General features: G+C 41.0%; 1 protein-coding gene across 2 annotated transcripts in view; it reads right to left on the bottom strand.

The window, feature by feature from the left end:
* Nucleotides 1–27,594, bottom strand: part of COPB1 (COPI coat complex subunit beta 1) — a 54,318-nt gene that overhangs the window by 15,967 nt on the left and 10,757 nt on the right. For both annotated transcript variants that reach the window (XM_033928442.1, XM_033928443.1), the window contains exons 5-17: nucleotides 27,430–27,544; nucleotides 26,344–26,436; nucleotides 24,614–24,751; nucleotides 18,733–18,852; nucleotides 16,939–17,046; nucleotides 16,458–16,604; nucleotides 14,744–14,889; nucleotides 12,481–12,577; nucleotides 9,088–9,248; nucleotides 6,356–6,476; nucleotides 3,818–4,045; nucleotides 2,047–2,226; nucleotides 88–232 (exon numbers count right to left, since the gene is read on the bottom strand). In XM_033928442.1, coding sequence (XP_033784333.1) covers nucleotides 88–232; nucleotides 2,047–2,226; nucleotides 3,818–4,045; nucleotides 6,356–6,476; nucleotides 9,088–9,248; nucleotides 12,481–12,577; nucleotides 14,744–14,889; nucleotides 16,458–16,604; nucleotides 16,939–17,046; nucleotides 18,733–18,852; nucleotides 24,614–24,751; nucleotides 26,344–26,436; nucleotides 27,430–27,544 — 1,799 coding nt within the window. The remainder of the gene's footprint in view (nucleotides 1–87; nucleotides 233–2,046; nucleotides 2,227–3,817; nucleotides 4,046–6,355; nucleotides 6,477–9,087; nucleotides 9,249–12,480; nucleotides 12,578–14,743; nucleotides 14,890–16,457; nucleotides 16,605–16,938; nucleotides 17,047–18,732; nucleotides 18,853–24,613; nucleotides 24,752–26,343; nucleotides 26,437–27,429; nucleotides 27,545–27,594) is intronic.

The following is a 27,594-nucleotide window of genomic DNA, read 5'->3' on the forward strand; positions in this document are numbered from 1 at the left end:
TATAGAAAAAAATAAAGTTATTATTATTATTCATTAAAGGAGCCCAAAGTCTTCCAGTACAGAACACTGCAACAGAGCATTTCTCACCTAGCGTGGCCAGTTCCAGCGTGCAGTTCTGCAAAGTGTCACTAGTCTGGTTTACCACAAGGACGTCCAGGACAATATCGTACTGGTTGACGTGAACATACGCTTCTGCGTAGACTGGGTCCGAGAAACCAGTCAACTGGGTAACCTGACATTAAAATTTTAAAAACGCCAATAAAGTAACAGATTTCAAAAGAATTGCAGATGAACAATTAAAGTAACAACATTAAAAGCTTTATGAAGGATAAAAGCAAAATACTTCTCTCTATTAGAGCAATTCAATTCTTTCCTTACATAAGGCTGCTAAACATGCCAAAAGCACTATGCCCCATTGACTCTGAAATGCCTATATTTTTGTTTTGTTTTTAAAGGGAGAGAAAGAGAGAGAGAAAAGGGGGGGAGAGAGAGAGAGAAAAGGGGGTGGGGGGGGGGAAGAGAGAGAGGTGGCAGTGTGGAAAGATAATAAAACTGCTCTTCCGGATTGACTACGTCACGCTCATTGATCATCAGCTCCCACTATTATTATTCATGAAAAATCTTTGAGAGTGTCACGTTAAAAGAAGCAGCTGATGTAGGAGACTGGAGGAGTAGGTTAGGATAGATGGAAAGACTAACAGATAAACAAAAAGGTAAATATGACACGAGGGGTGGGCAAGTGGGGTAAACACAGCTGGGAAGAGTAGATGAGCACAGATGGTGATTTATATCGCGCAGGAGGGAGATAAAAGATGGGATGCATTTTTCTTCTTGGCCTCAGTGTTATGGAATTCACTGTCAATTGAGTTACGAGCAGAAACCTCATTTACAAAATTTAAGGCTGGTGGTAAGACTCACTTATTCGCCCAAGCTTTTGTGTCACGTTAGGGTTTGCAATTATCCTGTCCAGACCAGATTGCTCATTTATCTTCCTGCTGTGGACCTCTAATGAAGAACTAGGTTTCTCCTTAAAGTTCCGATTTTGATTATGATATTCTTTTCCTATTTCCAATAAACAAGGTAGTTGGGGGGAGGGGAGGGAGTTGCGTTACTTGCATTTAGAGAATGACACAGGGACAAATTGTTCCCGTCCCCGCAAGGAACTCAAATTTCCCCGTCCCTGTGAGTTTTGTCCCTGTAAGCTCTGCCTTAACTGCACAAGCCTCGAACAGTTATGATTTTAACGTGTTTGAGGCTTGTGCAGATGAGAACAGAGCTTGCAGGAACGGAACTCACAGGGACGGGATGGGAAAATGAGTTCCTGCGGGGATGGGGCTAAATTTGTCCCCCATGGCATGCTTTACTTGCATTCTGGCATTGTGAAGGAACAATGGAATAAATAAAAAAAAAAAGACGACCCTTCAAGTGGATTGCTGTTTATATGGGGTTGGGGGAGGGAGATTTCCATATAAAAAGTGTTGGAGTGCTGTATATTTATACGGATTTTTTTTTTTTTTTTTGGGCTCGAGCAGACTTTCAGAACTGTTTGTTGAACTGTGAGTTTTAAAATGGATATTTTAATAAATTTAAGGATGTGTGGGGGCCATTAATAAGGTATTATAATGAATAGTCAGCATTTTTCCCTACTTACTTAAAATATATTGTTTTGTGGTTTTCATTATCAAATTGTAAAACAAATGATCTAAATTATTATATGATATATATTATATTTGAATATAATTTTTGGGAGGGTGGGGTAGGATATAATCTTTTTCTTGAGAAATTGTAGAGTTTCAAGTGATGTTGTATATTAAATGATGATTATATTGTACACTTGTTGAAAGATTTATAAAATGAATAAAGATTTATAAATAAAAACTAAAAAAAAAATGAAAGCAGCATTAATTTATGCAGCCTGCTCGTAATAGTAATAGTTCATTGTCTGTACGATCCACACTCTGGGGACAGTTGGTATAACAAAATGTCACCATTTTTTTTCTAAACATTATTACACGCACTGCTAAATTGCTGTGCATTTCTGCCTACCTTATTCAGTTTAGATGCAAGAGGATCGGCTGCTTCCTTTCTTTGCGTTGTACCCATTGCTGCAAGAAGGCTCAGCTGAAACTGGTCCTCCTTAGATGCCATTTCGTTTTTCGCAGTCAGCTGCATAAATGAGATGGGATCATCCGCCTGCACAGTCACACTCCTTTTCTCGGACTCTTTCTGTTTAAGATAAAGAAGAGCTAATTGGGGGGGGGGGGAGTGTGGCACAGCCTCAGCACCCCGAGGTTGTGGGTTCAAACCCACGCTGCTCCTTGTGATCCTGGGCAAGTCACTTAATCCCCTCCCCAAGCAGATAGATCGTGAGCCCACCAGGACAGACGGGGAGAAACGCTTGAGTACCTGAATAAAAGTCACGTAAACCATTCTGAGCTGGTATAGAAAATTGAATAAATAAATTAGATCATGTAAAGTTTAGCTTTAGCTTATAGTTTATTTTCATTTAACAAATTTGAGTTATGTGCCTAGGATTGTATTTCTATTTTTAGAGGCTGCTTTAATTGACAGTCACTCCAGAGCCAATTGTGTATGAGTTTCTAAGTTCATGGGATGTCTCCTGTTTTCATTGCTTGCTTGTAAATAGTGAATTCTCCATGGCAAAGACAGCAGGAGAAGGAGTAAAAGGCATAGCTCCTGCCCTGGACTAGGCCACTAGACCAGTGTTTCTCAACTCAGTCCTGGAGTACCCCCTTGCCAGTCAGGTTTTCAGGATATCCACAATGAATATGCATGAAAGAAATTTGCATATAATGGAGGCAGTGCATGCAAATGAAGCTAATGCATATTCATTGTGGACATCCTGAAAACCTGACTGGCAAGGGGGTACTCCAGGACCGAGTTGAGAAACACTGCACGAGACCATCAGTGCTTCTAAGAAAGGCCAGGGGAGGGTCTACAAGTGGCACTAGGGTGGAAGGCGTGGAGGCAGAGAGTGGTTACCACTTTTGGTTGGAGGGGGATGGGGGAAACGGGGACATAGTCGGCCTCTAATATCATCTAATCGGAGAAGAGCCTAGTGGTTACAGCACTAGGCTGACAATCAGGGCAGCCTACTTCAAATGCTGCTGTTTCTTGTGATCTTGGGAAAGTCACTTAACTTCCCATTGCCTCTGGTAAAAAATAAATAAATTAGAATTTAAATCCTCTGGGGGTAGGAAAATATGCCGTGTACCTCAATGTAACTTACCCCCCCACACACTTTCATAAAACCGTAGTGTGGTTTGTAGTGCCAACCATGGCGGTAACAGCTCTGACGCTCATAGGAGCCGGAGCTAAAAACCATGCAACGGTTTTGTAAAAGGGGAGGTTAACTTGAGCTACTATTGAAGAAAAGGTGAGCTGAATCCAAATAAACTAATATCTGAAGAAAGCAAGCCACAGTATGATGGCTGAAACGTTCGGTTCTACCTACCCAGATGTGGCACGACTCGGACAACAGCAACAATCAAGACGCCAACTGCGAAAGCCTAAGAGAACCTCTGATATCCTCTTTGCCATGATCCATTTTTTTAAAATGTTATTTTTTCACATATCTGTGGGTTAAGCGTACTCTATGCTGCTATGCCGTTCTTTCTCCAAATGGCTAGGAAAAGGTTCACTAGAGGTTTCTCTTTTGCCTTCTTTGGTCTACTATTCACCACATGCTCAATTCTTCTGAGCTCTTCCAGATACATTTTTAAATGAAATATAAGGAAACTGGTTGCCCCCTCATTGTTTCACCCAGGACCGACACCAGCATTTGCTACAATCTCACCTTCTGAGACAGCTTCTCCTCCTCCAATTTGGCAGACAACATCTGGGAGAGGGACTGTCTGCATTCCTTGTTGAAAATGTCACTCATTAAAGGAGAACACTCGGATAACACCTTCAGGCACAGTGAGATACGATCCACATCGTCATCTGTAATTGGTTTTTTGGGAAGAGAAGACTTGCCCAGATGAAGAACGGTTGCCATGAGTAGCATTGCTTCAGCAACAAAGGACTAAGAAGCAGGGAGAAAACATGTAAACAGACACGCTCTTTACATACACAATGTTTCAAAATGCTGAAAATAAGGAAAGCGGTTTTAGCTACCTAGAACTGTTAAGAACTGAAAGTTCTAAGTCATGTGATGCTTTTGGAAGCTAGATTTTATTTAAATTTAAATTAAAAGATAACAAAAATGATTGTCTTATAATTACAGCTGATCCCAGGTGGATTGAGTAGCTACTGGAAGCCTTAAGCATCTTCACTTGAGAAAGAAATGTTTCCTGGATCATCAGACTATAAGAGGTCAGTGCATCATGACCTGTTTGCCAGTATCTACACAAATAGGCATCAGATCTGATACTTTGGGGTTTAGATACCATTCAGACACTCTGGCACAATTTAAGTGTTAAGAGCACAAGCTGGAACTTGAGAGTCTGAACCTCATAGCAAACGAAGCCCACGGCTTATGGGAGCCCAGTTTTCCCGTCAAAAAATCAACACTAATCCATTCTATAAATGGAGCCTGAAATTAGGTAAAGACAAAAAACTCTGTGGAAAAGGTGATGTTCAAGATGCAGGTTTTTATTTAAAACATACAGTTAAAAATCCACATAAATATATCTAGGACTCGAAACATGGTCTGTGTTTCGATGATGCTGTCTTCCTTGGGGGGTCTCTGGAGGTCCTGATACAGCAGCTCATGGATTAGAAACTAGAAACAAACTTAAGACACAATTCTACAGATGAGAGGTTCTCAAGAGCGGGAGCCTGAATCTTGAACATCACCTTCTCCACAGAGTTTGTCTTTGCCGGATTTTCATTTTGTGGAGCACCAAGGGTCAACCTTTTGTTTGCGCCTGAAATTAAGTGCCTAGATCAGCATGCCCAGCCAATCTAGGCACCAAACTGATTTTTCTTAACTAGCTTAATTGGCACCATTAATTGAAAAGCACCATTAAAAAGCAATTAAAAAAATTTAATTAGCTGGTAGGTGCCTAACTTGGTAGGCACCTACCACTTCAAGGTAGGCCTCTATTCCGATGCATCTACCAAAAAGCAGGCATAGTTAGGGACAGATTGTGGGTGTGGTTCGACTTAGATGCACTCTTTTAGGCCAAGAAAACCCTGGCATAAATGGAATGTGCCTATTTGGGGACCATTAACAGATTATTGTAATGAGTAAATAACATTTTTCCCTTAATTATACAATTGTAACTGAGAGGGGGGGGGGGTTCTGATCTTCCATTAATTGTTTGAACTAGTAGAAAAGAAAGCAATGTTACTTACCGTAACAGTTGTTATCCAGGGACAGCAGGCAGCTATTCTCATTACTCTCGCCGTCAGAGTGGAGCAAGGCCGGCACGATTTCGGGAAGTGATCCGGTCCCAGACACTGTAAGCAGCGTCGATGAGGGTCCATGAGCGAAATCGCGCGCTGGCACTTGCTACACTTTTTAAAACCGGTAATCGGCCGGGACATAGGCCGGAAAAGCTCCGCCGCAAGGTCGAAGGCGCGGGGCCCCAGCCACGCGGCCGACCCGGTATCGGAAGGAAAAATTTTTTTTTTTTTTTTGAAAAAAGAAATCAAAGAAAGAAATAAATGCACAGGAGAGCCAAAAGAATTCAACCCGCGGCAAAATAGAAGGCAAAAAAGAGATTCAATGGGCGCAAATTGAAGATAGACTTCTCAGCTCCACGGAAGAAAAAGAACTGAGGAGACGCGCCCGGACCATCGGGCGGGAAGGCACTGGCGCATGCGCGGTGCGGGCATCTTGAAACTTCTGAGTTTCTTCAAGCAAGACATGCTTGCAAGATGTCCGTATCGGGGCTCTGTCGGATGACATCACCCACTAGTGAGAATACCTGCCTGCTTGTCCTGGGATAATATGTTATATGATATACGTGATTACATATGATATGGTAAGGGTGGGAGGGGGATAAATTTCATTAATTTAACATGATTGTAATAGAAATTAAAGTGATGTTTGTAAGTTTAAATGTTATTTCCGATTACACTTGTTGTAAGTTGTAAAACTGAATAAAGAATTAAAAAAAAAAAAAATGGAATGGAATGCGCCTAAGATTTTCAATGTCTAATGGTGCCTAAAACTGCTTAGGTGTCACTAGACATAATACTATAAATAGCGCCTAGGCACCATTTATAGAAGCAGGGCCTAAATATCTCTCAATTATGTCTATACCAAACAAGCTGGGGCAAACTGGTTTTAATTTAATTCTCACTCAAGTCAAGGTACCATCCAAATTTGTGAATAGTAGTTCTCACAGATAAATCCTTCACTCCGTATACATTTCATATTTCTTACATTCTGCTTCTTCTTGTCCTGAACAAGGGTCACGTAGCGTAAGGCAATCTTTGTCAAAGTTGTCGCAAGGGAGGCAGCAACAAAAAAGTCCCCATCTAGCAGAAATCCACGCAACGGGGGTCTATAATCAAAGAAAAGAACACCAAATGTGGGGACCACTGCATTTTCTGGGAAGCACATCACAGAGAACTGGGAAACTCCTCCATCTAGGGCTGTAGTGACACTTTAGAAAAAGTTCTGTCTCACTTTCGTTCTGAGATCGTCAGAAAACAATTTATACTGAACTTTCAGTTCTAAATTAGAAAGACAGCACTCGTGTATTAGAGTAACTTAACACTTTCTAACAGCTTGCTCTATATTTCAGAAGGGAAAGGAAGTAAAAGATTGGAGTAAAAGAAATATAGAAGCAGAGATTAAGAGAGAGGTTACATACAGTACTTCAAGTGGAAAAAAATGTCAATAAAACAGGGAGGAGGAAAACAAAAATGTTATAAATGTACTGTTATCTAAATATTAAAAAATGTATAATTGTTTCTTTCTTGGTGGAGAAAAAATGATAAAATGTAAATAAAGGTTAGGATGTCAGAAAGTAAAAATGTTTTAAACAAAAAGATAAAAATCAATTTTCCTGTACAGCAGGGGTGTCAAAGTCCCTCCTCGAGGGCCGCAATCCAGTCGGGTTTTCAGGATTTCCCCAATGACTATGCATGAGATCTATCTGCATGCACTGCTTTCATTGTATGCTAATAGATCTCATGCATATTTATTAGGGAAATCCCGAAAACCCGACTGGATTGCAGCCATCGAGGAGGGACTTTGACACCCCTGCTTTAGAGTTTCCAAAGAAAGAGAACACTAGCAGCGACAGAGAGCAAATGCATATGGATGAACAAAAGGCCTTGCACAATAAAGTATTCCACAGGCAGAGAATGAGGAGCAAGTTCTTTTCAAATAAGGCCTAAACTGTCAAGAGCGGGGTTTTGAAAATCCACTGGTCCCATATTTTAGCAGCTAGACATCACCAGGATTGGGAAGTGTCGTCATAGCCACAACTGGAGTATGGTATGCTTCCAATTAGGATCCAGGATCAGGAAGTATCTTAAGTCCTGATCAGAGCATGGAAGACAGTAGAAGAGCTATGGGAAAGGGATAATTCTGGAATGACGGTGGGGTGTAAGACAGTGTCTCTCAAACTTTTCTTTTAATCTCCAGCACATTAAAAACAGAGCAAACATTTTTCATGGCACATAATTGAAATGATAAAATTGCAAAACCAACAAAAAATTAAATTTGAGCGATATTTATTTAAAGTTCTTTAAGTTATGTATGGGCAACTGTAACAACGGTGAAACTAAAGTAGATAGAATAGAACTGCTAATCAATGTGATGGATGTGCTTTTTTTAAGTGCAAATGAACTCAATACGCAGCTCGACAGTCGACAAGCAAACACGCTTTTCATCATCCCCAATCTGCAGGTGTTCTCTTTTTTTTCAATTTAATTTATGTCAGAGCTGAAAATCCAAGTTCACAAAAATAAGACGATCCAAACGGTAACAAAGCCTTGATTGCTTTGCTGCTCAAGTTAGGATAGCTACTGCATAAAAAATAAAATTACTTGCACTTACATTTCAAGGACCAATCACGTCAAAGAATGATGCTTGTCTGGGCGGCTGTATCCTTACGCGCACAGACGCTCATAACATTGACAGGCACATATCATCTATCCTAGTGTATACTTATGAAGCGAATTTTTAAAAATAAAGTAAAATTCTGAAATCTCTTCAGGCACACCGGTTGAGAGACACTAGTGTAAGAGGAATGAAGATATGTGGAAGAAGGAGGCCTGAGCAAGATATTCAGGTGGAGGAGGGGGAAGGGGAAAAGAAGAGGAAGTGAGACAACAGAGAGGCGAACACCAGGTATAGCGTTTAGGAGTGAGGAGACTACAGGGTAGTGGGAAAGTCGAGAGAGGGTAATTCTGGGAGGTGGGGCAGTGGAATATTTGCCAGAGGTAGTTTTTCTGATGGGGCAGTTTGCAGGGTGGTGGGTCAGTCACCTGGGACTTTGTGACAGTTGGAAAGGGTAGTTCTTGGGGGCTGAGGGCAACTGTGGTGAAATAATTTAGGGGACTGGGCAGTTTTGAGGGTGGCTGCAATTTATAAGGCGGAGGTGCAGTTGTGGAGTAGTTTTTCAAGTGGAGGGGCAGTTTATGCTGGAGGATGTTTTTTTAGTGTGGAGGTAGGTGGGGAAGAATAAGAGAATGAGGAGAATAGTTTGAAAAGAAAAAATTCCTAGTTGCAATGTTCCACCACAAAGTTTGAAGTTCCTGTGCTACAGAAGTTGGAATTCCTTCTCCCACAGAAAATACACTGAATATTTTTATCTCTTTTTTTTTTTTTTTTTTGGGGGGGGGGGAGAGAGGAGGACTTATTTCTCTGGAACTCCGAGTCCAATTTTGCCCATTCTAGAACATGAGGTGTCTCTACAATGGGTTTTCCAATGTGCAAAGTTTCATCCCAGTCCGTTACATTTTTGAAGTTATTTGGTTGTTTATTTTGCCACCAGAAGGGATAAGCATTCAACCCCTTTTTGTACGTTTGTTTCAAGCCTGCATATGCCCAGGTAGTCTGGATACATCAAATGATCCTCATTGTCCTATGTTACTAAACAATATGTAAAGCCCTTCAGCTGTTCCCTTGTCCCCACACTCTCAACTTTGGATTGTACATACCTGTCTTCCTCCTTTTTGGCAGGTCTGGAACTGCTAAGGGCACTCTGTGTGGCATAGGTACCCATCTCTGTCACTAATTTCTGAGCCGGTCCCACAGTCACCTCCTCTTCAGTTTTCAACTCACCAGATTCTCTCTTTATTTCAGTCTCCACTATTGGTATCTGAGGAAAAGAAGAGAAAAGGATACTAAAGATGTTTCTCAATTATTTAAATTTGTCTGACCCAGCTGATCCCTATAAGAACACATGAATTGCCATACTGGGACAGCCCGACAGTCCATCAAGCCTAGTACCTGTCTCCAACCATGGCCAACCCAGGTCCCAAGTACCTGGCAGAAACCCAAAGAGTAGCAACATTCCAGAGCTGCGATTGTGATGTCGTAATGCCTCATTCCACCAATGTCTAAGAGCCAGACTCATCAGTGATGTCACAATGGCTTCATTATCCTATACTTGGCTCACATAAGAACATAAGAATTGCCATACTGGGACAGACCAAAGGTCCATCAAGCCCAGCATCCTGTTTCCAACAGTGGCCAACCCAGGTCCCAAGTGCCTAGCTAGATCCCAAGTAGTAAGACATTTTATCCTAGGACTAAGCAGTGGATTTCCCCAAACCATCTCAATAATGGCCTATGGACTTCTCTTTTATGAAATTATCCAAGCCTTTTTAACCCCGCTAAGCTAACTGATTTCACCACATTCTCTGACAAGGAATTCCAGAGTTTAATTACACGTGTGAAGAAATACTTTCTTCGGTTTGTTTTAAATCTATTATTTAGTAGCTTCATCGCATGCCCCTTGGTCCTAGTACTTTTGGAAAGAGTACACAAGCGTTCATATCTACCCTTCCACTCCACTCATTATTTTACAGACCTCTATGATATCACCCCTGAGCTGTCTCTTCTCCAAGCTGAAGAGCCCTAGCTGCTTTAGCCTTTCCTCAAAGGGATGTCGTCCCATCCCTTTTATCATTTTCGTTGCCCTTCTCTGTATTTTTTCTAATTCCGCTATATCTTTTTTTTAGCTACGACGATCAGAACTGCACACAGTGTTCGAGGTGCAGCCTTATCATAGAGCAATATAAGAGCATTATAGAATTTTTATCTTTGTTTTCCATTCATTCCTCGATGATTCTTAACATTCTATTTATGTTTATTAAAATTTGATATCCCGCCAAAGTTTATAACAGTTCTCAGCAGCTAACAATGAAAATCAAATACATGAAAAAGAAGAGAACTCCATAAAATACAGGAAAGACCTATTCAATCATGCAAAAAAGAGAGAAAAAATATCCATGTATCTCAATTTAAACCAACATAAAGTAAATTAAGTATTTTATTAGTATATATGGTCATTTTGAGGAATGTTAGAACCGAAAGCTAAATAAAAAAAAGTTTTTAAAAGGGTCTTAAAAGCTTTAACATTCAATTCAAGAAGTATACATGTTGTTTGCTTATTTCAAAGACTAGATGCTAAAGATAAAAATAGCTTTGGAGGAGGCGGAGCTTGTGGCGCAGTGTTTGGATCTACAGCCTCAGCACCCTGGGGTTGTGGGTTCAAACCCCGTGCTGCTCCTTGTGACCCTGGGCAAGTTACTCAGTCCTCCACAGTCCCAGGTACGTCAGATAGATTGTGAGCCCACCGGGACGGATAGGGAAAATGCTTGAGTACCTGAATGTAAAACCGCTTAGATAACCTTGATAGGCGGTATATAAAATCCTAATAAACTTGAAACTTAATAAACTTTGTGTCAAGTCGACTCCCAGTTTGTTTTATTTGCTGCCGGAAATACTAATCTACACTTGGGTTGTTGTGTAGCTAATGAATTCAAGTAACAAGGCTCAAAATTATGAAATGCTTTATGTACTAACATTAACACTTTGAACTGAATATGATTAGAAACGGGTAACCAATGATATTGTAAAAAAAAGTGGCATTACATGATCAAATTTGCTCTTGTGACGGAACAAGTTTAAAGTGGTATTTTGTAATGTTTGAAGATGAAGATTTGCTGATGAAATTCCAGCGTAAGCAACGCTGTAATAATCAATTTCGGCATTCGGCATTCGGAGGGGGCATTCGGAGAAACTGAAGGGAGATAGGTTCAAAACAAATGCAAGGAAGTTTTTTTTCACCCAAAGGGTCGTGGACACTTGGAATGCGCTACCGGAGGAAGTGATCAGGCAGAGTACGGTACAGGGATTCAAACAGGGATTGGACGGATTCCTGAGGGATAAAGGGATCGCGGGATACTGAGGGAGGAGCTGGGATGTAACACAAGTATAAAAAGCTAACCAAGTAATGAGTATAGAAACCAAACCAGGTCGTGCATGTGCAAGACCGGAAGGTTAGGACTACGATGGGAAGATAGGACTTCAATGAGAAACCAAGGTGGCAAGGGAGCCCCTTCTGGTGATTCAGACAGGTCGTGACCAGTCTGGGCCGCCGCAGGAGCGGACTGCCGGGCAGGATGGACCTATGGTCTGACCCGGCGGAGGCACTGCTTATGTTCTTATGAAGTAAAAAAAGACATGAATCAAGGTATGAAAATTCTTGGTATCAAATAGATGTCTTACTGATCTTAAAGATCTAAGAGTAAAAACCTTTCTTCACCACTTCTGAAACTTGATCAGAGAAAGTAAGTGGAGTCAACAATGACTGAGATATTTAAACTTATTAACCAAAGGAATCTCAAAATTGTTAATGATTAGTTTTAAATCTGGCATGTTCAATAAAACAGAACATTTTTCATACAATTATTGCATTCCATAGTTTGTGTTTCTTCCTCACCTAGTTAAAGTTTCTGAACCCAATTCTTAAGAAATCAACACAACTGAACCATTTTAAAGGCACACCAATTTAAAGAACTCATAGTCTTATGGAAGCAAAAGAACATTTCAGGAACTAATTTTAAACCATAATGTTCCATCACACTCGCCTTCTCCCTTTAGCTCAAGGACATCTCTTTCCATCACTTTCTTAATCAATCTAACACATGACTATTCTCACAACGATTACTACCAGAGAAGTTTCCTCTGAATTTAGGATCAGCATCTAGCATCAGGGCTTCCAAATCAGCCTGTTTCAGGATGGAAATTTTTGGCTTGTTCTGGATTTCTGACAATCCTCTCATGGGTGCATTATGTGGCTTGCAGCACCGACTAAGACTGAGTGGAATTCGGGATTACAAATGTCACACTGCTTTAAAGAATTAAGTTCAAATCTAGGACTGGCCAAAATGCTTCCCTTTCGGAACGGAGTAACTTGGAAGAATGAAGATGTCACAAAAGGGCTAACTTTATTCTCTTACAGAGTACAGAGCAAACAATTTGGAGAAGCAGCAAGTTAAACAGAACTGCATCAGAGCAGTGCTTCTATTGGAATAAAATACCTCCCCCAAGGATCTGCGGATCTCAGTCATCACACTCTGGATGTCGCTTTTTGTGCTACAGTATTCTCCGAGAATCCACAGTGCACCACGGTATATCCTAGGAAATGCAAAGTCAGAAAGAGTTATGTGTAGTTTTAACATGGACATCTATATATAAGATAGCAAATTAAAAGTTCAGAGTAACAATTTTCCTTTTCATTTGGATTTAGCTTGCTCCTTTTCGGTAGTAGCTCAAAGTTAGCTCAATTTAATTTTGTACCTGAGGAAATTTATCTTGGACATTCCCAAGATTACAAGGAGAATCTGCAGAATTTGTGCGTTCTAACCACTAGCTTACTCATCCCCTTCTTTTAATAGTGCCTCTCACACACACACACACACAATTCAAAATTGTAGTATGCGAAATACCTTAAAAGTACAGAGTTCTCAACGTGAAACTTTAAAAGCAATCAATTACATCCATTTTCTTTTGTGTTTTATGCTTTTATGAATATTCCAACTAACTTGCTTAGGAACAATTGATAAGCACGAGATAAATGAATGAAATATCTTTGTGAGATTTTATATTTGAAATTTTGGAAGAGGGAATGATGTAATAGGGTTACTTGTTGCACTTTGTTTTGCTGTGAAGATTATGTGAAATATCCTGTTTGTTTTACTGTAATCTGCCTAGGTTGTAGGTGGAAAAGAAAATTTTAAAATAAATACATACATACATTGAAATAAATGTAATATTTTGTCAAAAGCTATGTTTGCCCTAGATAAAATGCCTTTGAAAGCTCTTCAGTGATGTCCGGTGGAATAAGGAACCAATTCCTGGACATTGGTATGTGGTATAGGTACAGGTGGGAGTACGGTATTCTTTGGGGGTTGGGGGGGATTTTTTTGGAGAGTTTCTGTATTCTGGGGATTTTATAGTATTTTGGGGATAGGAGGATGGGGGTTTATTTGTATTGTATGACTTTTGTTGTACTGTTGCACTGAATGGCTGTTTTTTTTTCCCTCTGTTGTCATCAATAAAAATTGTTATATAAAAAAATGCCTTTGAAATTAAATAAAATGTATTATTTATAGTATTTTACTACCCATTGAGAAGAGAGGCTGGTGATTAGTATGATATGATTTGAAAACCAAAATACTTTTCAAGTCATCCAATGATCCACCTGCTACCTTCATGAACATTCAAAACAAAAAACAAACAAACAGGTAAAGCATTTAGCTCAGGAATGGACAACTCTCTGTCCTCAAAGGCTGCAACCCAGTTGGGCTTTCAGGATTTTCAAAATGAATATGCATGGCATCTAAAAATTTGCATGCAACGGGGGTAGTGCATACAAATAGATCCAATCACCAAAGCACCACTATACTTGTTCAAGACAAAAGAAAAAGCCTCAGTTTATGGTGAACCCGAGTGCGACTCTATCAATTAAGCATCCTAGACATAAAACACTTTTGTCATTATAATGACTGAGCACCGTGAGGAAAAATATACAGTTAGCGACAAACAGGTCCCACTTTATAAGGCCAACACCACTTCCTCAGGGCCACTGAAACTTCAAGTAAACGAACCTACAATAAATGATTTAACAACATAAACTGCTGTAGGAATGGATAAAAATTAAAAAAAACACCAAATGTTGCTTACTCAATTTTAAGCAGTCACGTCCTCTACTTCCTAGGCATACAAAATATGGCACCTCAGCGTCCTAAATACTCCCTGGAAACCAATCAGCTTAAACGGACCTCTGATTGGTCCACGGAGTCTCTGAGCAACTAATCATGTTGACTATTTTTCCTCCATTCCTCCTTTTTTATTTTGTTGGTTGCAAATAGATGTCATGCATATTCATTTTGGAAATCCTGATAAACCAACTGAGTTGTAGCCCTCAAGGACCGAGGGTTACTCACCCCAATTTTAAATGTCAAACAATACCAACACAGAAATTTCTAATTTCCCCTGGGCAACTCCAGTCCTCGAGGGCCGGAATCCAATCGGGTTTTCAGGATTTCCCTATGCATTGAAAGCAGTGCATGCAAATAGATCTCATGCATATTCATTGGAGAAATCCTGTAAACCTGATTGGATTCCGGTCTCGAGGACCGGAGTTGCCCATGTCTGCCCTAGGGAGGTAAGACCCTCTAAAAAGAAGGTCCTGCTGCTTGTTCACTGTTGCTGGCCTATGATGAGAAATAGGACATTAAAGCAGCTCGTTACAGAAACCTTAGATATATCTTTACATACAACCAAAATCTTTAAACCTACTTGACAGATTTGATGGACTGAAAGACTTCAAGCATCTTTTCAACAATAAGTGGTCGGAGGCTATCAAATCGCTGAATGGCCTCCCGCACAAACTCTAAGACATCGGCAGCTGCAGCTTCATTAATATCACTGAGAAACTCCATCAGCTGAAATAAAAGACCACATAAAGCAGCATGTGAAACCACGGCTATAAAATCTAAAGGAGGAAGACATCAACTGGAGGTTACAGCAATGCAATAGGAAAGAAAATGGGCAGACTAGGAGGATTTGATATCAGCCTGCATCTAAGAACCTGAATGTAAGAACAGTTGCCCATGTCAAAAAGGTCACAAGCCTTGCATGAAAACTAAGTCTTAAACAGCAGGTGAAGAGCGACTAGGTTAGAAAATGGGCAAAGTGTTGTTGCAATCATGTAGAACAGGGATCTCAAAGTCCCTCCTTGAGGGCCGCAATCCAGTCGGGTTTTCAGGATTTCCCCAATGAATATGCATTGAAAGCAGTGCAAGCACATAGATCTCATGTATATTAATGGGGGAAATCCTGAAAACCTGACTGGATTGCGGCCCTCAAGGAGGGACTTTGAGACCCCTGATCTAGAAAGATCTTGGGGATCTCTATTGATTCTACACTAGAAATGGAAACTTATAGTAATGAAATAGTGAAGATTTTTTTTTTTCTTTTTCAAACTGAAACTACTCTGACGGCTCAAGCCTCTGTTAGATTTCTCTGAATTTAGAACAATATTGCAAGCTATGATACTAAGCAAAATTAATTGTTGAAATGTTGTCCTGCTAGGATTACAAGAGAACAAAATCAGGAGGATTCAAATAATCAGAATGCAGCAGCAAAGTTGTTGCAATAAGAGCCAGTCCTCTGCTAGTAAGAACTTCACTGGTTACCAGTTAAGGCAAGGATTCATTTTACGTTACTGATGTTTATTTTTAAAATATTATTTGAGAATTTGCGGGAGCCAGCCAGGAAGCTGCTCAGTGCCCAGCAGCAGCGCCAAACCACACTCCTACTTGGTGCCGCTCAGCGGCTGAAGAAACCCGATCTCGCGGCAGCCACCACAGACCGGATTAGCAGCGGGGCAGGAGGGCGGAAAACTCGCTTTTGCCCGCTGCATCTCTGGACCACCAGGGATCAGCAGAGGAGGTATGAGGACAGGGCAGGGAGGGTGCAGAACCTGGCGGCGGCCTGCAATAATTCTGGAGAGGGGGAGTTGGCCTGAATATAAACCAGGACCCCCATTTTTGGGCCAAAAATCCCGGTTTATATTCAAGTATATACGGTATACTTAATTATAATCTGCCTTGACTTGATTAGTTAAAGGGAATAGAAATGTTCTGGTTAGATTTGATCTAGCGGGGATTGGGATTGGCATGTGGGATCTCTTCATGGAGGTAGTTAGGGGGTGGGCCATTAGTGTGGGCAGACTAGATGGGCCCTGGCCCTTTTCTGCCGTCATGTTCTATGTTTCTATGTAATTGCTCATGGTGTAGGAACAGCATGCTTGTCAATTTCTCAAGCAAGGAATCATTATTTTTCAAGGTTCAATTTATTTGATGTATCGCAAATTTCCAAAAGAAATCTAAGCAGCTATTAAGGGACTAAACTGTTAGATATTACTCCATGCTTGCAGAGACAAAAGTAAGTTTTGCTAGCTAGGTTATTTCATCAAATGTTTGAATGCATTGTTTAACAACGTACATACCACTGGAATAACATTTGCAGCCATATCTGGAAATCGAACACTACAGGAGTGCAGCGTGCGAACAAGCAGTTGTCTGTATTTGTCTGTATCCTCATGTTCTGTAACGTTATTTGTCTTAATCACTTCTTTCTTCAAAACAATGACCAACTAGAATAAAATAAATTCATAAATATCAGTTTCACCCAAGCATTATGGAAATGAAAAAAAATATATACTGCATATAACTCCCCCCCCCAAATAAAAACAGTACAATTTTGGCTTTCAATGATAAATAAAAAATGAATGATATAGTTATTATACTATGTGATATTTATCTATATAATGTGTTTCATGTGGGGAGGGTTGGGGTTAAATCCTTTTTGTGTGAAAATTGTAGAATTTCAAGTGGAATTGCATATTAATTAATGGATTTTTGTACACTTGCTGTAAAATTTAAAATGAAAAAAGATTTATTAAAAAAAAATAAAATAAAAAGACATACCTCTTCAACATTTCGGGAGGACACAAGATCTAGGGCTAACTGAAGTGTTTTCTTCCTTACTTCTAGATCAGGGGTTGTCAATACACGCAGTATGTCCATAACCAAATCCTGAAAGAGAAGCAAAAATGTGGAATTCATGGAATTCTCATCGCATTTCCAAACTAGGCCATGATGACACAAAAACAAGTCCATCTTTTCTATACTACAGTTGTTACAGCCCCCGATGGTACATTTCGGCAACTCAGAGCAGAGACCTCGCAGAATGCTTCTGATGTACATTTTTCCACTGCAGGGCAAAGGCAGGCTCAAATCAATTTACCACAGGATTTCCTGACAAAGACAGGCAGTAAAAATTAACTTCTATAGTTAAGAATTTCAAAAAAGTAATTCATCTTTCACCCCTCAACGGCAGTTTCCTCCTGCTCCTGTGGGCTTCCTGCTCAATTGAAACGGCTAGAGCACCATAAGCTCTCTCTCAACTACCAAGTACTTTTTTTTAAAAAAAACAATCTTACTTTCAGTCTAGTCAAGCCACTGAAATGGTGGACCCTCAGCCAGAGGCTTGCGTCTCTCTCTGGAACTCCAGTCAGCATGTACCATGAATCTAGCAGTAAGATAGTACCATATATAATGGCTAAGAGTCCCTCTTCCCCTAGGACAGGGGTAGGCAATTCCGGTCAGGTTTTCAGGATTTCCCAAAACAGTCAAAAAATGAAACAGATTAACCAAAACTAATAAGATCCACACAGGGTTAATCTATATGGAGATTAAGTCAATTAATGAAGGAAAAAAGAATCTCAGAATTGCCACTCCATGGATCATAATAGTATTATCCATATAAGGATTTGTGGCGTGGGTATCTTTCATTGATCCAAAAACCTTCATATATTAAAAAAAGACTTAATTCATCAAGTTTTTAAAAAATATTATTACTCAGACCTTTATCATAAATACCAATATAATTTAGTTATACAAAAAATTTTTCTATTTTTTCTTTTTTACTTTTATCTTGCTCTATCAAACTCTATAAATCATGCGCTATTCTTAACGGCTCGTATCATCAAACATTCCTCAAGTGTGCACACTTTGATGATACGAGCCGTTAAGAATGGCGCATGATTTATAGAGTTTGATAGAGTAAGATAAAAGTAAAAGATAAAAAATAAAAATTTTTTTTTGTATAACTACATTATATTGGTATTTATGATAAAGGTCTGAGTAATAATATTAAAAAAAAAACTTGACGAATTAAGTCTTTTTTTAATATATGAAGGTTTTTGATCAATGAAAGATACCCACGCCACAAATCCTTATATGGATAATACTATTGTGATCCATGGAGTGGCAATTCTGAGATTCTTTTCCTTCATTTAATTGACTTAATCTCCATATAGATTAACCCTTTGTGGATCTTTCAGGATCTCCACTATGAATATGTATGAGATGGATTTGCATGCACTGCCTCCTTGAGATGCAAATCCATCTCATACATATTCATGGTGGAGATCCTGAAAACCTGACCTGGCTCCGGCTCTCAAGGACCAGAATTGCCTACCCCTGCCCTAGGAGAAGTGAATGCTGATTTGCTACAAACAAACCCAAGGAATCAAACGTAGATCTCTAAGTCTATGGCAATACACAGAGCTGCTATAAAGTCATCAAGCTGTCACCACATGGGTGGTGCTGGAAATAGGGGATTGGAAGTCCATCCTAGTTGGCTTTTATTACACACAAGAGTCAAAAAGCGGTTTCACAAAAGCCCTTTTTCTCAAATTTCCGAGACTAAAGGAATACCTGTAGAACACGTTCGTGGGTAGGATGGTCCTTGAGTTCAACCAAGCGATCCAGTACAATAAGTTTCACATTGTTATCGCTCTCCTTAATAATTAAGTCAATATAACACTGAGCTGCTGCCTAAATTTAAAGAGAGAGAGAGAGAGAGAGAGAATGTAAATGAGGTTACCAACATAATCATTCTGTTAAAAAAAGACTGGAATGAACAATTATGCATAGGAATGTTTCATTAGCAAATTCAAAAAATATTGAAGATTGTGTAGCAGAATTGGAGATAAAATCTGAAAATGCTGGTTAATGTTACTTTATTAAACTAGTATAATTTCAGGGCTCATGGATTTCTTTTCCTTCAGTATTAAGGAAATAGATTTATAGCTCTCTGCTCCTGCAATATACCCATGCTGAGTGATACTTTACTGCCTCAGTTTGAGGTCAATGAGAAGTCACTTCCTCTTTTGTTTTTTTAAATATTTACAGTTGGTTCCCAAAAAAGCTATATGATGAAGAATAAAGAAAATAACCTGCTGTGAATTTCAATTTTATACAAGTAAACCAACCAAAAATGGAAAAGTCCAGGCACCTGCTGATATCCTGGGCAGAAGAGCCAATGCTGCAGTCTAGCCCAGGCGCCACAGTCAGCTGGAAAAAAGAAGCTGGGACGGGAAGTTTCAAGTTTGATTTGATCGCAAAATCCAAATCCAATGCGATTTACATTTGGTTAAAAATTAGTTTAAAATAAAAATAAAAAAACAAGGCAATTAGTACTAATTATAATAAAATAATACATTTGAAAAAGGGAGGAGAAAAAAAGTGACTTAAATACAACTCAAAAACAAATAAAAAGGGACAAGTAATGAAACAAGAGGTTGGGGAATGTTACCCACTTAATTTTCACTTGGCAGTGTTCCTGGGCCAATGTAAAATCTTAAAACTTAAATGAATCAGTTAAAAGCATCCTTAAAAAGCCAACTTTTTAGGAGACTTTTAAACTTACTGAGTAATTTTTCTTCTCTTATGTTGATCGGGAACAAATTCCAGATTTGAGGGGCTGTAACGGAAAAAATCACATCCCTCCTTGAATAAATGAATTTTAATGAGGGGACTACTAGCAAAAGGGGGAACAGCAGCTTAGAAACATGATGGCAGATAAAGGCCAAATGGCCCATCTAGTCTGCCCATCCACAGTAACTATTATCTCTTTCTCTCTCCAAGAGATTCCACATGCCTATCTCAGGCCCTTTTGAATTCAGACACAGTCTCTGTCTCCACCACCTCTTCCGGGAGACTGTTCCACGCATCTGCCACCCTTTCTGTAAAAACATATTTCCCTAGATTACTCCGGAGCCTATCACCTCTTAACTTCATCCTATGCCCTCTCATTGCAGAGTTTCCTTTCAAATTAAAGAGACTCAACTCATGCGCATTTACATTATGTACATATTTAAACGTCTGTAACATATATCCCCTCTCCCGCCTTTCCTCCAAAGTATACAGATTGAGATCTTTAAGTCTGTCCCCATACGCCTTTTTAGTAGCCTTCCTATGGACAGACTCCCATCCTTTTTATATCTTTTTTAAAGTAAGGCCTCCAGAATTGTACACCAAAGTCTTATACAGGGGCTTCAATACCTCCTTTTTCCTACTGGCTATACTTCTCTCTATGCAACCTAGCATCCTTCTAGCTTTCACCTTCACCTTTTCAACCTGTTTGGCCACCTTAAGATCATCACATACAATCTCTCCTTGGAGAGAAAGGACACAAAAGCATGAAAAGAGAAGAACAGAATCAAAAGAAGAAAAATAAAAATAGACAAAAAAAAAAAAAAAAAAGCAAAATGTGTGCATAATGATTAAGGAAAACAAAAACTTCTAAAATTCTTGGTTGTGTCCAAGTTTTCTACAGAATTTTCCAGCCCTTGATTTGACAGGTAAGAGAAGCACTCAATATGAATTAAAACTATGAGATCAGCATCAGGAGTTCTGTGACTAAAGATCAAAAATGCCATAGCAACCTGCAAACGTAGTAAGAAATGGATCTACTTCTTAGGATCCTGCAAGGTATCTGTGATCCGAATCAGCCACTGTCAGAGACAAAATGCTGGCCTGATGGACCTATGGCTTGACTACTACTACCACTACTACTGTAGCACCTCTTCTGGTTGATAAAACCGTAATCCACTATATCTGGTTTATGAGCAAAAGACAGTCTTATCTCCTAAGTAGCCTGGGATGTGTGTCGAATGTCCTCACTTTAGAGCAGGGGTCTCAAAGTCCCTCCTCGAGGGCCGCAATCCAGTCGGGGTTTCAGGATTTCCCCAAGGAATATGCATGAGATCTATGTGCATGCACTGCTTTCAATGCATATTCATTGGGGAAATCCTGAAACCCCGACTGGATTGCGGCCCTCAAGGAGGGACTTTGGAGACGACTGGACAAGACCAAACATGGGCAACTCCGGTCCCTGAGGGCAAAGCAGAAGCACAGAGAACAGAAAAAATGCCCGAAATCCAAGAGCAAGTGGCCCAGGTAAATGCAAAGGTGGAAGAAAAACGACGGAACCTGAGGTGCTTATATGCAAACGCAAGAAGCCTCAAGGCCAAGATGGGTGAACTAGAAGTCGTGGCCAAGGGGGAGGACCTGGATATAATTGGAATTGCAGAAACCTGGTGGACAGAGGAAAATCAATGGGACGTGGTGCTGCCGGGGTACAAGCTTTACAGGAGGGACAGGACCCACAAGAAGGGAGGAGGCATAGCACTATATATAAAGGACTCTATCCACTCGGTCGGGATAGATATGGCAACAAAGGCAGAGGGGCTGGAATCACTATGGATCAAATTACCCGGAAATAAGGGTGCAGGCATAAAACTGGGGTTGTACTATCGACCACCTGGTGCGCCAGAGGGAGTCGGACACGACTTGGAAGCAGAATTGAGACAGGAATGCAGGACTGGAAGTGTAACAGTGATGGGGGACTTCAACTACCCGGGAATAGACTGGAGTACTGGTCACTCCAACTGCACTAGGGAGACAGGATTTGTAGAAACTGTGAAGGACTGCTTCATGGAGCAACTAGTCAAAGAACCGACGCGAGGGGGTACTACTCTTGACCTCATCCTAAACGGATTAGGGGGGCCTGCTAGAGGGATAGAAGTGGGAGGACCACTAGGCAATAGTGATCACAACACGATCAGATTCACATTAGAAAGAGAGACACCCATAGTAAGGAGGACCGCAACAACTGCACTGAATTTCAAGAAAGGGAACTATGTTGCTATGAGGGAAATGGTGGGGAGGAAGCTCAGAAACATCTTTAGGATGGAGACTGTGGGAAGCGCCTGGACCCTATTCAGGGACACCCTGCAGGAAGCACAGAGAATGTACGTCCCCAGTTTCAGGAAAGGCTGCAAGAACAAGCGATCAAAGGACCCAGTTTGGATGTCAACAGAAGTAAAGAGGGCGATAAAGGACAAAAAGGTATCCTTCCGGAGATGGAAAAAGGACCCAACGGAGGAAAATCACCAGACGCACAGGAAATGCCAAAAGGAATGCCACCGGGAGGTTAGAAAAGCAAAGGGGGAATACGAAGAGGGGCTGGCCAGAGAGGCGAAAAACTTCAAGGCATTCTTCAGTTACGTTAAGGGAAAGCGACCAGCGAGAGAGGAGGTGGGGCCGTTGGACGATGGGGATAGGAAGGGAGTGATTAGGGAGGATAAAGAGGTAGCTGAGAGGTTGAACACGTTCTTCTCGTCGGTTTTCACGAGTGAAGACACATCTAATATACCGGACTCAGAGGAGCTCATGAGTGGGGAACAGGCTGAAAAATTGGATCACATAGAGGTAAGTAAGGAGGATGTCCTCAAACAGATAGACAGGCTAAAATGCGGCAAATCGCCGGGCCCGGACGGGATCCACCCAAGGGTTCTGAAGGAACTAAGACAAGAAATAGCAGGCACAATCCAGCATGTTTGCAACCTATCCTTGAAAACTGGTGAGGTACCAGAGGACTGGAAATTGGCGAATGTCACACCTATCTTCAAGAAGGGATCGAGGGGTGACCCCGGGAACTACAGGCCGGTGAGCCTGACTTCAATTATAGGGAAGATGGTGGAAGCTATGATCAAGGACGGCATTTGCGAGCACATCGAGAAAAATGACCTATTGAGAACAAGCCAGCACGGATTCTGTAAGGGAAGGTCGTGCCTTACGAACCTTCTGTACTTCTTTGAGGGAATAAGCAGTCGGGTGGACAATGGGGAACCCATAGACATCATTTACCTCGATTTTCAAAAGGCTTTCGACAAGGTGCCACATGAAAGGCTGCTTAAGAAGCTGTGGAACCACGGGGTGGGAGGGGATGTGCACAGATGGATCAAGCACTGGTTGTCGGGCAGACTGCAGAGGGTCGGAGTAAAAGGTCAATATTCTGACTGGCGGGGAGTCACGAGTGGTGTACCACAGGGGTCGGTGCTGGGGCCATTACTCTTTAACATATTTATCAATGACCTGGAAAAGGAGGCAAAGTGCGAGGTTATAAAATTTGCAGACGATACCAAACTGTGCGGCAGAGTTAGGACCAGGGAGGAGTGTGAGGACTTACAAAGAGACCTGGACAAGCTGGAAGACTGGGCAAACAAATGGCAAATGCGCTTTAACGTGGACAAATGCAAGGTCATGCATATAGGGAAAAAGAACCCGTTGTTCAACTACAAATTGGGGGGGGTATTGTTGGGAGACAGCAGACTTGAGAGAGACTTGGGTGTGCTGGTGGATGCATCACTGAAGCCATCTGCACAGTGCGCAGCAGCCTCGAAAAAAGCCAACAGGATGCTTGGCATCATAAAGAAGGGCATAACAACCAGAACAAGGGAAGTCATCATGCCATTGTATCGGGCGATGGTGCGTCCGCATCTGGAATACTGCGTTCAGTATTGGTCGCCGCACCTCAAGAAGGACATGGCGGTACTTGAGAGAGTCCAAAGGAGAGCAACGAAAATGGTAAAAGGGCTGGAACACTGCCCATACGCCGAGAGGTTGGATAGGCTGGGGCTCTTCTCTCTGGAAAAGAGGAGGCTCAGGGGAGATATGATAGAGACCTTCAAGATCATGAGGGGCATAGAGAGGGTGGATAGGGACAGATTCTTCAGACTGAAGGGGACAACAGGTACGAGGGGGCATTCGGAGAAACTGAAGGGAGATAGGTTCAGAACAAACGCAAGGAAGTTTTTTTTCACCCAAAGGGTCGTGGACACTTGGAATGCACTACCGGAGGAAGTGATCAGGCAGAATACGGTACAGGGATTCAAACAGGGATTGGACGGATTCCTGAAGGATAAAGGGATCATGGGATACTGAGGGAGGAGCTGGGATGTAACACAAGTATAGAAAACTAACCAGGTAATGAGTATAGAAACCAAACCAGGTCGTGCATGTGCAAGACCGGAGGGTTAGGACCTCGATAGGAAGACAGGACTTAAATGAGAAACCAAGGTGGCAAGGGAGCCCCTTCTGGTGATACAGACAGGTCGTGACCTGTTTGGGCCGCCGCGGGAGCGGACTGCTGGGCGGGATGGACCTGTGGTCTGACCTGGCAGAGGCACTGCTTATGTTCTTATGTTCTTATGTTGAGGGCCGCAATCCAGTCGGGTTTCAGGATTTCCCCAAGGAATATGCATGAGATCTATGTGCATGCACTGCTTTCAATGCATATTCATTGGGGAAATCCTGAAATCCCGACTGGATTGTGGCTTTGAAGGAGGGATTTTGAGATCTCTGCTTTAGAGGATCTTATCAGCCAAACAAAGGTTTATTCTAACTTGATGCATATATGGAGAATGCCTAATTGAACAGTAATCAAATGATTCCTAGATCAGTAAAATACCTTGATAGCTGTTGGTGCGCTGGAGAGGGTAACCAAAGTCCCTGCAGCTTCGTATTTCACCGCAGGGCTTGAAGACTGCAGCAAGTTGTAAATGCACCGAATAAAGCGAGCTCTTTCCGAAGGATTAGCATGGCAGACCTATATGGGATATCAAACCGATTAGTGCTTGCTAAACCACCTGGCTGAATGAAGATGACAACCACAGTAACTTGAAACAGAAAACATGACCTGTGCAGTAAAGACAAGTGAGGAAATTCCCAAAGGCCGACTAACCAACCAATCTGGAAGCACATTTTCTAAAAAAAATAAATAAATAATGGAGATGCCAGTGCCACGCTTACAGAACCGATTCACATCTACCCGGTCTACTCCACTCATTATTTTATAGACCTCTATTAGATCACCCCTGAGTGGTCTGTTCTCCAAGCTGAAGAGCCCTAGCCGCTGTAGCTTTTTCTCATAGGGAAGTTGTCCCATCCCTTTTTTTCATTTCTGTCACCCTTCTCTGTACCTTTTCCAATTCCCCTATAGCTTTTTTGAGAATTGGTGGAGAGAATGGCCTGGGGACAAATTTGTCCCCATCCCCGCACCATTCCTGCAAACTGTCCTCATCTGCACAAGCCTCAAACAATTTAAAAGCATAAGTGTTCGAGGCAGAGCTTGAAGGACAGGGACAGTGACAAAACTCACGGGAACAGGATGGGGAAATTGAGTTCCTGCAGGGACAAATTTGTCCCCCTGCCATTCACTAATATGGTGACCAGAACTGCACACAGTATTCGAGGTGCAGACGTACCACAGAGCGATACAATGGCATTATAACATTTTCATCTTTGTTTTCGATTCCTTTCCTGATCATTTCTAACTTTCTATTTGCTTTCTTAGCAGCTGCCGCATAACGTAGCCTCAACAATGACACCTAGATCCTTTTCCTGTGTAGTGTCTCCTAACACAGAACCCATCGTCACATAGCTATAGTTCGGGTTCCACTTTCCCACATGCATCACTTTGCACTTGCTCACATTAAATGTCTTCTGCCATTTTGATGCCCAGTCTCTCAGTCTCACAAGGTTCTCTTGCAATTTTTAACAATCCTCTTGCGATTTAACAACTTTGTGTCATCAGCAAAAGCTAATTATCTCACTAGTTATTCCCATCTCTAAATCATTGATAAATATGTTAAAAAAGCAGCAGTCCCAGCACAGACCCCTGGGGAACCCCACTATTTACCCTTCTCCATTGAGAATATTGATCATTTAAACCCATTCTCTGTTTGCTATCTTTCAACCAGCTCTCAGTCCATAGAAGGACATTATCTCCTATCCCATGCCTTTCTAATTTCCTCCGAGGTCTTTCATTGGAGGCACTTCGTTAAATGCCTTTTGAAAATCCAAATACACAATATCGACTGGTTCACTTTTATCCACCCCTTTACAACACTATCTCCGTTTACTCTAAGTTGTGCAGGAGTCCTCTACCTACCAGTAAGGGATGCTGTTTCACTACCACATTTTCAATGGAAGAGACAGGCAGTCTCTTCAGGAACCAACCTGCCCCTAATGAATGAAAACACAATATCGAAGCAGTGGAGGCAATGCAGCTGGAGGACTCCTGCACAGCTTAGAGGGAACAGTGCAACACAATTTTAAAATTCTGCCAATCTTCTAGTGATCCTGTGAGAAATCTAACAAATCCACTTGCCCTTATACCGATCTGTGCGTAGCACCTACCTTATAAATCAGTTCCACAATAACCAACTGAAGGATGTCTCCAAACGTCTGCACTTGGTCAATGCAAGTGCTTAGGTAATCCAATGCGCGATCCTAAGGGAAGAAAAATAAGAAAATTTATGTAATGCAAAATCCATTTTACTCCCCCAGAGGCCGATCACATTTCAGATTTATCACTGAAAGTGGCCTAAAATTCAGGGTATTTTTGGTTAAAATCAAAAACTCCTACCACCACCTGCTGTTGTCCCTGTTTATAACCTCCCTTCACTCTCACTCACCCCTGTTTCCCCCCTCCCCCCAAGTCATTGCCAACAGCCTCCCTTCTCCCCTCTTGGATCCAGTTATCAGCCAGGAACTGTACATTCTTGCACACAATTTGGAAGGGAAGGTGACAATGTTGGCAATGCAGGCCAGAAAGGAAAGAGGCAGCTGTATCAGCTCAAGTGGATACAAAAAAGAAGCGACAGAATTTCACTGTTTTAAAGTGCTACAGGCTGGTATAGTAGACTAGAAGGGAGACAGCAAGATTATTGGGGGTAATATGCAACACCTGAGAAAAGAAGAGGAGGAAGAGCAGTTTAATACAAGAGAACAGGGGAAAAATGAGCTGTGTGCATATAGGGTGGAAAGATGGATACAGTAAGGTATGGATGGGTCTGGGCTTAGGTATTTGTTATTTACAGTACTCCTAAGAGAATTTTGATTAAAAATGAGAATTAAGCAGCAGACATTAATTTTCCTTATAAATTTAATTCTTGTTAAATATTCCTCAAATATTCTTGGATCAGAATTAAGGACTTGAGTGAGATTAAGTTTTTAGTTTTTCTTTATTGTGACTTAAATTGTAATTCCTATAATGATTATGTGTTAACCCTACTATCTGTATAAGATTTATATGCTTGGCAATCACTTGAAAATTGAATAAATAAATAATTTTTTTTTAAGTAAAGTTTTATTGTATTTTTAATTATTCAAAGACTTATTACATTTTGTTTTCAAATAAAGTATGCATAATTTTAAAATATTTTGCACAGATTTATTATTTTGAGTGCAGACTTTTCCCAGGAATAACATATATACTATTACCTGATCTGCATGAATGAGCATCATAAAAGCATTTCTTTTGCAGCTGGCATCTTTCTCATTCACTAGGAAATCATGGATTAATTCAGGGGCATCAGGAATCAAATGTTCAAAATTTCTAAAATGAATGAAATTAGCTTTGCTGAACAAACTATTCCATGACAAGAT

Source organism: Geotrypetes seraphini, chromosome 19 (assembly GCF_902459505.1).
Source record: "Geotrypetes seraphini chromosome 19, aGeoSer1.1, whole genome shotgun sequence".
NCBI classification, from domain to species: Eukaryota; Metazoa; Chordata; class Amphibia; order Gymnophiona; family Dermophiidae; genus Geotrypetes; species Geotrypetes seraphini.